This window comes from Eriocheir sinensis, chromosome 19 (assembly GCF_024679095.1).
Source record: "Eriocheir sinensis breed Jianghai 21 chromosome 19, ASM2467909v1, whole genome shotgun sequence".
In the NCBI taxonomy this organism is placed as follows: Eukaryota; Metazoa; Arthropoda; class Malacostraca; order Decapoda; family Varunidae; genus Eriocheir; species Eriocheir sinensis.
In genome coordinates this window covers 5,226,431-5,239,271 of record NC_066527.1, presented here as the reverse complement: position 1 = coordinate 5,239,271, position 12,841 = coordinate 5,226,431, and the positions used below count along the sequence as shown (strand labels likewise).

The window sequence follows — 12,841 nt, the reverse complement described above, 5'->3', positions numbered from 1 at the left end:
TAGCAGAGAAAACAGCTAAAAATGAGTTTTAATACATATTTATTTTTTCATTACACAGTTATTTACGTACCTAGATCCCTAACAAACAATATCTCACTGACAAAACATAGAGAAAAAACTTACATATCACCCAAAAACAAGAAATAAGAGAGAAAACAGATAAATAGGAGCGACCTCTAGGCCTCGGCACGGTTGGCAGCCCTGGCGAGGCAGCGAAGGTCATTGATAAAGAAAATGGCGGGCAGTCACACGCCAGAGCCCGCGGGGGGATGACGTGCCGGCGGCCTTCCCACTAATTTATCGATTCCACCTTTATGGCGCCCCGTAGATATTTGTGGCGACCCTAGTGCCAGTGAGGACGGGAAACACGCGTGGGGGAAATTACGAAGCTCGGGAAAGAGGAATAAGAGAAATACGAGAGATTTTGGTCCAATCCCCTATCTGAATTTTCTTTATTTTTCACTTTTTTTTCTCCATTCCTCCCTTTTTTCCCCTTTACCCTTCTTCCTCCATTTTCCTTATTCATTCCTTTTCCTTCTTCCTCCTTTTCTCATTCCTTCTATTTCTCCTTCCCTCCCTTTTCCCTCATTCCACCCCTTTTCTCCCTTTCCCTTCTTCCTCCCTTTTCCCCTTTTCTCCCTCTTCCTCCTTTTCCTTCATTCTCCTGTTTCCTTTTTCTCCCTTTTTCCTTTTCCTCTCTTTTCCCTTCCTCCCTTTTCCCCTATTCCTTCTTCCTCCTTCTCCTTCATTCTCCTGTTTCCTCTTCTTCCCTTTTTCTACTTTTCCCTTTTCCCTTATTCCTCCCTTATCCCTCCCTTTCCTCGCTTCCTTGTCCCCTTATTCCCCCTTTCTCAGCCCCCATAGTCTCCCAGCCACACCCACAGTATATAATTAACGTCCCTAGTGCCATTGTGAACAGAAAACACGTGAAATATATTAAAAAGCTCAGAAAATAAGAATAACATTTCACCATTTCCCATATTCTCCCTTTCACAGCCCCTTTAGCCACGCCCGAAGCCCACAGTAACCGACCTTAGTGACAGTGATAGGAAACACGTAGAAAATAAAGTAGATCACAAAGCCCAAGTGAAATAGAAGGAAATTGAGTGATATTTGAAAATACCGAAATCTTTACTACTACGATTTCTGCTACTGCCATTACTACTACTGCTACTGCCTGCTAATATACGTGTTCTTAAGCAGTTAACACACGGAAAAGGGCTTGAAAGTAACGTACAAGGCTCTGAAAATAGTGAAACAAGGGGAGAAGAGTGAATTTCGAGATCTGGAGGAAGGGGGAAGGGCAGACCCCAACCACCAGGGGGCAGCAGGCAGGGTCAACCTCTCCAGCCCCTGCCATGCCCCCCTACCGACCTGACCACCTGTAGCCCCCTCCCCTCATGCCCCCAGAGGTCTTGCCCCCAGGAAGGAAGGCTGGGTGAGGGCTAATGGGTGGGGAGGGGAGTGCCAGGGGGGAGGCAGGGGGAGCAGATCAGCAGGTCACGTCCCTCCCTTAGGGTCGCCCAACCCCATGGAGAATAAAAGGAAGAAGGGCGCCGCTCTGGAGAATGGAGACACCTTCCCCACCTGCCCCAAGTCCCCCCAGCCCCCCCCTGCGCCGCCTGTGCCCCCCAGTCCTCCAGCCCCGCCGCCCCCCCATGCCAGCCCCCAGGTATGTGTGAACGTATATTTGTTTTTGCTTATAATATTTTTGTTATTTATTTGTGCAGCAAGAATCGTCAAATGTCTAATCAAGTATTTTAAAAAGAAGAGGAAATCGTTGAAAAACTACTAATTATTCCACACCTTAGAAGATATAATTTGCATTGTCGTGGTATATTGGAAGGACTAAATATGCTGATTGTCAACTAATGATGGCAAAAATGGTAAAAAAAATCCTAATATCTAAACTAACACACTGCCTTTATTGTTTCGTTGTTGTGGTATATTCAAAGGACAAAATACATACCCACTAACTAACTTGATGGCAAAAATGGTAAAAAAAGTCCTCCTGTCTAAACTAACATACCGCCCTGTAGCCAGACTCGCCGTGAAGTTAGTTTGGGTGGGGCCTAATTAACAGTACCTAAGTGGTAAATTCATGGTAAAATGGTAAAAATAAAACTACTAAACTAACATATCACCCTATAGCCAGACTTGCCATGTCAGTTTGGGCGGGTCTCACTAACGGCAAACGGTAAATTAACGGTTAAAAACACCTCCTGAAATTGACCTATCTTTCGGCCACTCCTCTTGACTCTTTGTAGGGGCAGTGAGTAGCAGGCTTTTTTTCATTGTTTTATTCTTTTTGCCCTTGAACTGCTTCCTCTACTGAAAACAAAAAAACACTCACAAAAAAACTAACATACCACCTTATAGCCAGATTCGACCATAATCAGCTTGGGTGGGGGCTCACTAACAGTAAATGGTAAAAAACAAACAAACAACAAAAAAAACATTCCTTCTAAACTATATTACCGCCCTAAAGCCAGACTCGCCATGAAGTTAGTTTGGGTGGGGCTTCATTATCGGTAAATGGTAAATGAACGGTGAACAAGCCCCCTTCCTTCTAAACTAACATATCGCCCTATAGCCAGACTTGCCATGATGTCAGTTTGGGTGTGCCGAAGCCTCTCCCCAACACTGCCGCATCACCCTCTATACATCACTTTCTCTCTCACATGTCAGCTATTTACTTTATTTACTTAGTTTGCAGTTTACCATTGATAAGGTTTCAGGCCCCACTCCACCACGTATTCAATATTCTGTATACATTGACCTGTCCACTGCGATTGGCACGGATTTGGCCTTCACTGGTAGCCTGGTAACATATACTCCCAGGTCTTTCTCTGCCTCTGGTGGATAGTGGAGTGTTTCCCATGTGGTATTGGTATGCTGGATATCCCCTCCCAAGGTGCATGACTTTACATTTTTCTTAATTGAATTGTAGCAGCCACTTTTTGTTCCATTCCTGTAGCTTTGTGATATCTTCTTGTAGGAAATCCGCAGTCAAGGGGTTAAATAAGTTAGCATAGTACTAGGAATATGTCGTGTCTTTGAATAATGGCAAAGAGTTGTATAAATCCCATAACAGGTGACATTTTTTTATTTCTGGCGTCAGCGATCAAAACACTGCGGGTCATATTCTTAAACATTTCACAGCCCAAGCTCACGTATTTGACAAGGCTCTCCTAAGAGTCTTGGGCATTTCCAGGGGTAGTTATATGACCCTAGTGGTAGTTTAACCCGTCTTCTGTACCATGGACCCCCAAAAAAACACTCATCAGAATTCGACTGATCTCTTCAACCTCTGGAAATAGTTGGCATGATGAGTTGAAGTTTCTGACTCCCTCATGGTCACGCTCAGTGACAGCTACTCCAGCAGCTGTCTTGACCCCAAAAGCTAGACTCTGCAGCACTTTGACCCTGAGTTGACCCCACCCAAACTGACTTCATATATAAGTCAGACTATAATTAACCCCTTGACTACGGATTTCCTACAAGAGGACATCACCAAGCTAACGATGAATGAATGAAAATGAAGAAAAATGTAAAATCATGCACCTTGGGAGGGGATATCCAGCATACTAATACCACATGGGAAACACTGCACTATCCATCACAGAGGCAGAGAAAGACCTGGGAGTGTATGTTACCAGGCTACCAGTGAAAGGCAAATTTGTGCCAATCACAGCGGACGGGTTAACCTGATATAGTAAATATCCATATTTCACCCAACTCATTCCAGTGGTTGACGGAAACGAGCAATTTGCAACAGGAACGGCTGAATACAATGCTGAAACCTATAAAAAAAAGAAAATGTCAGTGATTGGCATGAGTCGGGTGTGATTCTATATAAATACTGCAGAAGGCAATCTAGCAAAGCAAAAGTCCAGAATCGCACCCAGTGCACTCTGGGGGTTGACAGGAATGAGTAATTTGTGACGGAAATGGTTATAAGAGTGATGGATAGCATGTTGAAGTGTCAGAAAAATTGCATCACCCTTCTGAGTGAGCTGGGTGTAATTCTGGATAAATGCTAGTAAGGGTAACCTAACTCCACTCTTAGTAACCCATCGCTGCGAAGGTAATGAATAAACGCACATGGCATTCTCTCGACGGTAAACATAATGGGCTTATATCTATTTTATTTATTTTATTTTTGCCCTTGATAGCTTCCTTGGGTGTAAAGAAGTAAATATGGCTAAGATTTGATTTAGGTCACTCTAAAGTTTTCAATAGGAGGTAATCTTGCACAATTTTGAGAGTTGAAACTGATTGAAACTGAATTAGCACACATCAAAACCTCTTGGACACATGTTATTTTGAGATCAATGCAGAAAGTAAAAAAACAGATGAACCAATATAGCTACCCATAAAAAGCGCTGTGAGTCTCTGCTTAGTTGATTCTCCGTCCATTCGCCATTTCCGCTAGCAAACTGAGAGAAGTAAAGGAATAATATTGGTAGTTTTAATTTGCTCTGAGGCATATAAAGTAAGTGGAAAAAGGTAAAGAAATTGAAATGAATGATACAATAATGAATGAATGGTCAGGACTTTATATTTTTTTTTATAGGAAAGGAAGCAGAAGAATGAAAAGAGGAAATAATAATGGTGTTTTTAGTTTTCTCTGAGGCATATAAAGTAAGTGGAAAAGGGAAAAAAAATAGAAATGAAAGAGGTGCAACAACGAATGGATGGACAGTTTACGTATTTTTTTATAGGAAAGGGAGTAGAAGGACAAAAAGAGGAAATAATAATGGTAGTTTTAATTCACTCTGAGGCATATAAAGTAAGTGGAAAAGGGAAAGGAAATAGAAATGAAAGAAATGCAATGATGAATGGATGGACAATTTTTTATATTTTTATAGGAAAGGAAGTAGAATGACAAGAAGAGGAAATAATAATGGTAGTTTTAATTCGCTCTGAGGCATATAAAGTAAGTGGAAAAGGGAAAAAAAAATAGAAATGAAAGAGATGCAATGATGAATGGATGGACAGTTTATTTTTTTATAGGAAAGGAAGCAGAAGGACGAAAAGAGGAAATATCATAACAACGGTAGTTTTAAATCACTCTGAGGCAGTTGGAAAGCAGAAGAGAAATAGGAATGAAAGAGATACAATGGTGAATGAATGGGCAGGGCTTTAGCTTTTTTTTACCTTCACGAAAGGAGGGAGAAGGGCAAAAAAAGGAAACAAAAAAGTTCATTGGCGGAGGATGACCTCTGCACTTTTGTTGGTTACCGTCCTGTTTCAATAATGCCTAATACCCTGTTAGCCCTATTCCTCGTACTAATACATTGCTTCCTTAGTTTTAGGTCAGAGTTCACTAACACTCCCAAATCCCTTTCACACTCTGATCTGCCTATCGCTGTGGAGTCTAAACTATACCCGTGTAATGGGTTGCGTGTTCCTACACTTAGTACGCTACACTTGGTGATGTTAAAATTCATCTGCCATTTCTCTATAATTTCTCTATATTTATAATAATCAACCTTTAATGCGGTGGATGCAAAACCATGTCGGCCAAGAACATTGACTTCCCTAAGCTGAGATGTGACAGCTGCCATTCATAAACTCTTGCTCTATTATCTCACCTCTATTTTGTTTGCTGATCAAGATTGCTGCACTTTTTTCTTTTGGCGAGACAATTTTATTTCATCAGCATCTTGCCTTGTGAAGGTGCTGGTCTATGGCATGTCTGGGTGTTTATCAGTCTGGTATATATACATGTTTTCTTCTTCTTCTTCTTACTATTATTGATATCCATGAAGAGGCATCAAAGTAAAGAAAAATTCCTATAGACTCAGAGTTCCCTTGATGAGCAAACATTTTTTTTTACATCAGAGGACACGGCTCAAGGGCAATAAAAAGAGTACGAAAAAAAAAGCCTGCTACTCACTGCTCCTATAAAAGATAAAAGTAAAGAGTAGCCAAAAAAGAGGTCAATTCCGGGTGGAGAGGTGATGAAAACTCAGACAGTGACTAAAGTAAGAAGAAAAATAAAAGGGAAGGGTAAAAAGAATATGCATTTTTATTAGGCACCAACCCTGCTGCCCTGAAACATTATTAATCAGAATCTTTTGATCTGGCTCCGTATTAATTTTGAAAGGCTCCATACATATATTTACCCGTGTCAGCATCGTTCTCCTGATTGTGTCTAATTGTCAAACCACCATGAGGTAATTCAGGCGTTCTTTTCTGTTGTATGGCTTATTCTTTCTGGCACCAGCACCTTTAACCTGGTAGCAGTGCCGGGGCAAATTTGTGGCTTTACCATGTAGCAGTGACGGGCCAAATTTGTACCATGATAGAAACCCCCCCAAAATAGATGATGCATAAACTGATCACAAATGCATTGATATATATAATGAAATGGTTTGCGTGATGCGTGACTTTTTCTCATTATTCTCGTTTAGGTGGGCCTTTAAGAAACATGATCCCCATAGCTACCGGGTTAATGCTGTGGATGCAAAACCATGCCGGCCAAGAACATTGACCTCCCTAAGCTGAGACATGACAGCTGCCGTACATAAACTCTCGCACTATCACCTATCTCTCCTCTATTTATAAGCTGTATCTCTCTGAATCACTTCGTAGGTCTGCCTCCCCTTGATCATTCTGGTTAATTACACATTTTGCTATTCAGTTCCGTCACTCCACCCAGTATCTTGTTTGACATCTTCCTTGGCATTCACAATATTTAAAAAGTCTGTGGAATGATGAAACACTTGGGACATCCTTGTAAGGGCGCTCTGGAGATTTACTAGATTTCAGCGGCCCATCACGCAATATGTCAGACTTGCAGCGGCTAAGAACTACCTGTTATACTATAGTTTATTTATGATTTAAATGTAATTGACCTTTGATCTTAAAATAAAGTGTCAAATAAAATGTCTTTCTATGTTAATCTGCTCCGTATTGTCAAGTTTCAAAATCTAAAATCTAATTATAATGAAGTGGAATGCTTTACCAAACATAACTGAGTGTTCCTCCCTATCTTTATTTATATTAGAAAGACTCAAGGTTATAATAGTCTCATGTGTATTCCCCTTTTACCATATAACTCTTAAAACGTAGGTCTTATTTAGTACCGTATATAGGAGAATTGAGTGGACACATGTGTTTGGGGGGTTACTGACCAGGCAGCTTATAGTATCCGCACTCCTTCCTCTCTACCCATTCTGTCTCATATAATAATAACGAATGAGGTGAACATGAACCAGACACATAGCAGTGATTAATTTTGTCATGTGTTGATTTTGTATTTTAGTCTTTTTAGCTTGTAGCCTTTTTTTCCCCTGTGTTTAATCCTTCTCTGTGCTACAAGTAAGCCTGCTGTAAAGGTGTAAGTGCCCCATCGTTTAGGGCCCTTTGCAGGTGTTCCAGGTGAATGTACAGTCAAGTGTGGGGCTCACCTCATTAACTTACCTGTTGGCCTCCACACCTTGAAACAGTCATACAAAGGGAAACTGAGTGGACGAGAGAGAGAGAGAGAGAGAGAGAGAGAGAGAGAGAGAGAGAATGGCAAATGAATGAAGGGAAGGAAAATAAAATAATGGAAAGGGACAGAAGGGAAGGAAAAGAAATGAAATGAAAGAAAGGAAAATAAAAAAAGGGAAGGGAAAGAAAATAAGAGAGAGAGAGAGGCCATATTTGTGCAGTGGGATACCAAGATGCCTATGTTAATGCCCTTTTATTTTTTCGCTACTATACGTGTACCCTGGCAATTTGCAAAGCTGAAAGTCGAGGGAAGAAGCTACATAAGTATTTGTAAAGCGTCAGGCCAGGGTGCTGTGTGTTAGTGGCCTTTTAATTTTTTGCCAGTGTACGGTATATACTTTGTCAACTTACACAAACATACATCAGGGAAAAACCGTATATTCGTAAAGTCTCGGGCCAAGATGCTGTGTGTTAAGTGTTGTTTCGAGTGTTTGCCAGCATCCTGTCAGTTAACGATTCTGGACATTGAGAGCATACGCTATAGCTGCGCATGGCGGTAAAAATAGAGTATCAGGACACCTCTCCTCCTGAAATTGACTTCTCTTTCGGCCACTCTTCTCCAATCTTCTTTAGGGGTAGTAAGCAGCGGGCATTTTTTCATTATTTTTTTAAGCCCTTGATCTGTCTCCTATGCTGTAAAAAAATAAGAAAAAAAAATAAGAGTGAAAAAAAGTATAAAAAGTAAGAAAAAGAAGTAAGAACAATGTAAAAATGGTCACAACAAAAACAACAACAAAAAAAACATCCTCGTCCTGTTGGCCCTTTGAGCTTGTGGTGGGGGAGAACCCTTAACTCGAAACAGGGGCAGCGTGACATCTGGGTTACCGCAGTTTGCCTTTCCCAGGTTTCCCTAGGTACTCATTTATCGACCAGCCCGAATGAGAGGATGAACAGCTAGGTTGGACGCGTACCGACTGATCAGGCCGGAATTCGCAGATAGGCACGCTAACCACTGCACTGCTGATGGTCATAATTGCTGTGGTAGTGTCGTTTAGGATTTGTTTGCAAGCTAACTTCTGGTGCGCACAGGGAAAGAAGAAAAGAAAAATATAAAAAGTTGTAGCTATATTTTCCAGCAGTAGAAGCAGAGCAAAAACACCAAGGCATCCATGTTAGGTGGAGTAGCTCTAGGAGTTAGGGCGGAGTTCGTAATACTGAGCCCGGATACCCTGAGAGGTGAAGGGATGGATGAAAGGGGATGGAGGTGGAAGAGGAGGAGGAGGAGTGGAATTTTAACTTATTTTTGGGGATATTTTCATGCTTGTTAGACTTTTAAAGGAGTCACCCATTCTTTATTATTAGTGTTCTTGTCCTTGTTTTTTTTTCTCCTTGTTCTTGTTCATTTTTTTCTTCTTAGTGATTATCAGTTTTCCTATTCACACACACACACACACACACACACACACACACACACACACACATTAACACACCTATTGTAGAGATAAGCCGCAAACACACACGGCAACAATCACCAATCAGAAGAGAACAATAAGAGGACAGTTACGCACACACACACACACACACACACACACACACACACACACTGATACATTCCTCCCACTCTCGGTCATTTGTTTGTACTCCTATTTCTCTTTCCTCTCCTTGTGTCGCCGCCTCCGTTCCTGTAAATCAAAACAAAACAAAACAAAACAACGTCCCTAGTGGTGGTGGTGGTGGGTGACATTGAGGTGTTGCTGGCTAACCTACTATTCTTTACATGGTTGATCTCCTTGAAGGGGTCACCTGCTTCTACGTCCCTACCTACCTACCTACCTGTGTGTGCGGGGGGGGTGGCGGGTTACCTGATGTGTTGGGTGGAGTTTGCTTATTATCCTTGTGTGTTGATATTGTGGTGATGATGATAATGATATGAACTAGGTACCATTCTTGCTGTTGTTGCTGTTACTGTTACTGTCACCACTATTGCAAATATCACTACTACTACTACTACTACTACCACTACCACCAATAACAATGCTGATACTACTAATAATGGTGATGATACAGCTTATGATATTGATTGTAAGATGTAAATATAAATAGTGGTTGTTTAAACACAGTAACCTATCATCATATTTATATATTTGTGCTTGAGATATTCCTACCATATAAATTCTATTGGTTCTAAGGCTACAAAAAAAGAAAGAATAGAAGTGATTATATTTGTATGTATGTATGTATATGTGTGTCATTATGTATGTATGTATGTATGCATGTGTCATTATGTATGTATGTATGTGTATTGTGTGTGTATGTGCTGATGATATGGAGAGAGAGAGAGAGAGAGAGAGAGAGAGAGAGAGAGAGAGAGAGAGAGAGATTAACTATTGTCTTCAGAATTACCATGATAACGGTTAATATAAAAAGAAAATGCCTCTATTCTGGGTATTTCCCTTTTGAGAGAGAGAAAAAAATAATGAAAAGAAAAAGAAAAAAAAATGTGTGTGCTTGAGTAAGTTTGAAATGTGTGTGTATATAAACATACTAATCCTGTTTTTGTTTTTTTTTGTTGCTATTTGTCATGTTTTTGTGCCTCTTAAATCTCATAAATCTCTACAATTGTGTGTGTGTGTGTGTGTGTGGTGTGTGTGTGTGTGTGTGTGTGTGTGTGTGTGTGTGTGTGTGTGTGTGTGTGTGTGTAAACTTGTAATACACACAACATATTATTTTGTTTTCTAAATCATTCTGTTCATCATCTTTCTGGTTTGTGTGTGTGTGTGTGTGTGTGTGTGTGTGTGTGTGTGTGTGTGTGATAATAATGAAGATAATTAATGGTTTATTTATATATTTACTCTATTAATATCTTATCTTTTTAACCTTTCTTTCCTTAACCTTTTTGCTATTTCTTTTTTCTTTCTTTCTTTATCTTTCCTTAACCTCTTTACAATCTTTTTCTTTACATTCTTTCTTTGTGTGTGTGTGTGTGTGTGTGTGTGTGTGTGTGTGTGTGTGTGTGTGTGTGTGTTTACCTATTTGTAGTGTACAGGGCCTGAGCTCACTTCTTTTTCTTTTACTTCTTCTTTTTCCTCCTCTTCTTTTTTTTTCTTCTTTTTCTTCTTCCTCTTCTTTTTCCTCTTCTTTTCTTCTTTTTCTTCTTCCTCTTCTCTTTCTTCATCTTCTTTTTCCTCTTCTTCTCCTTCTTCCTCTTTTTCTTCATCTTCTTCTTCCTCTTCTTCTTCATCTTCTTCTTCTTTTTCTTCTTCTTCTTCTTCTTCTTCTTGCTGTACTTTGTTTGTTGTTGTTGTTGTTGGTGGTGTGTGTGTGTGTGTGTGTGTGTGTGTGTGTGTGTGTGTGTGTGTTTTTGCGGATGCAGGTTTTTGTGTGTGGCGTGGTAAGGACACAGGGACCTTCCTCTGGTCTGTTGTGTGTCACTTTGATGGACAACAACTTCAGGAGGTGTTAACATATGTGTTCTGACCCCTCCCTTCCCCCCCTCATCCCTTACCCCTATCCTCATCCCCCATCCTCCTCCTTATTCTATCATCAATCTCCCTCTTTCCTGTTTTCATTATGTTTTTCTGTGTCTCAGGAGATGTTTGAATATGTGTCCTAACCTCCCTTATCTCTCACCCCTCATCCCTCCTCCTCCTCCTCATCCTATCATCAGTCTCCCTATTTACTGTTTTCATTATCATTCCTGTTTTCTTTGTTTCTCTGGGTCTTAGGAGGTGTTAAAATATGTGTTCTAATCCCCTTTATCCCTCATACCCCACCCCTCATCCCTCATCCTCCTCCGTATCCTACCATCAATCTCCTTTCCTGTTTTTATTATCATTCCTGTTTTCTTTGTTTCTCTGGGTCTCAGATGTTTAAATATATGTTCTAATCCCCTTTATCCCTCATCCCCCACCCATCATCCCTCCTCCTCCTCCTCATCCTGTCATCAATCTCCTTTCCTGTTTTTATTATCATTCCTGTTTTCTTTGTTTCTCTGGGACTCAGATGTTTAAATATATGTGTTAACCCCCCCCTTATACCCCTCATCCCTTGCCCTTATCCCCACTCCTCATCCCCATCCTCCTCCTTATCCTGTCATCAGTCTCCCTCTTTCCTGTTTTCATTATGTTTTTCTGTGTTTCAGGAGATGTTTAAATATATGTGTTCTAACCCCCCTTAATCCTCCTCATCCCTTATCCCGCACCTCTCATCCCTAATCCTCCTCCTTATCCTATCATCAGTCTCCCTCTTTCCTGTCTCTGTCCTTCACCTCCCTATCCTACTGTCTCCCTTCTTCTTCCCCTCTTTCATTTTTTTTTTTACATAATTTCAAACACTCCTTTTCTCCTTGTTTTCTTTAGATCTTGGTGTTTTCTTTTTTTTATTTGGATCGTAACTATCACTTTCTTCTTCCCTTCTTCCATTATGTCTGTTTTGGGTGTGTCTGTTCTTTCTTCTCTGCTTTCATTATCTTAAAAAAATAGAATTGGTCTTTTTTTGTATTTTTTTCCATTTTTACCAACACTTCCTTCCCTTCTTCCCTTATTTTTGTTTCAGTTTGTCTACTTTTTATTATTTTCTTGCATCATCATCTTATTTTCTTGCATTATTGCCAACACATCCTTCCCTTCTACCCTTTATTTTTGTTTCAGTTTGTCTACTTTTCATTATTTTCTTGCATTATTACCAACACCCTCTTCCTTCTTCCCTTCTTCTATCATGTTTGTGTGTGTTTACTTCTTTCTTTCTTTATATACATCATAACAAACTTCCTCCTTTCTTTCATTGTTTGGTCTTTTATTTTTCCTTCATAATCATCAGTCTCCTCCTCCTCCTATTCCTTTCCTTCTTCATATCCATCAGTCTTCTCCTCATCTTCCTTTCCTTCTCCTCCTATGTTTCTTTGGGCTGTGTCCATTTGCATCCTTCTTTACATCACAAACGTTCAGTACTTGTGTGGCTTTCTTGCTGGGCTAAAAAAAGGTTAAAGAAAATACAAGGACGTTCAGGAGAGAGGTGTCTGGTTACTTAATTATGCGAGAGGTCATGTTTTTGGAGTCTCTGTTACTGTTTATTGTGTGTGTATTTGTCGAGGTGTTGGCTTTATTGAATGAGATATCTAGAGACTTACTACTACTGGTGTTTTTATTACTACTGCTACTGTTACCACTGTTGCTACTACTACTACTACTACTACTACTACTACTACTACTACTACTACTACTAAGGAAGACGTTTTTGTTTTTCTTTTTTGTTTTGTTTTGCCATTCATGTTTGTACCTCCTTTACTACACAAAATAAACTAATGAATAGATAGATAAATAAGAATGATGTATGTGTAATTGAATGTTGAATAGGATCTCTCTCTCTCTCTCTCTCTCTCTCTCTCTCTCTCTCTCTC

The 12,841-nt window shown here is 40.2% G+C and overlaps 1 protein-coding gene across 14 annotated transcripts in view; it reads left to right on the top strand.

Annotated features, from left to right (window-relative positions):
* The first annotated feature begins 240 nt into the window (after positions 1 to 240).
* Positions 241 to 12,841, top strand: part of LOC127000592 (mitogen-activated protein kinase kinase kinase 11-like) — a 151,018-nt gene continuing 138,417 nt past the window's right edge. For all 14 annotated transcript variants that reach the window (XR_007754326.1, XR_007754328.1, XR_007754327.1 and 11 more), the window contains exons 1-2: positions 241 to 352; positions 997 to 1,672. Coding sequence is in view for 11 of the 14 variants with exons in the window: in XM_050864486.1 (XP_050720443.1) it covers positions 1,532 to 1,672 (141 nt within the window). In the remaining 3 variants the exon portion in view is untranslated. The remainder of the gene's footprint in view (positions 353 to 996; positions 1,673 to 12,841) is intronic.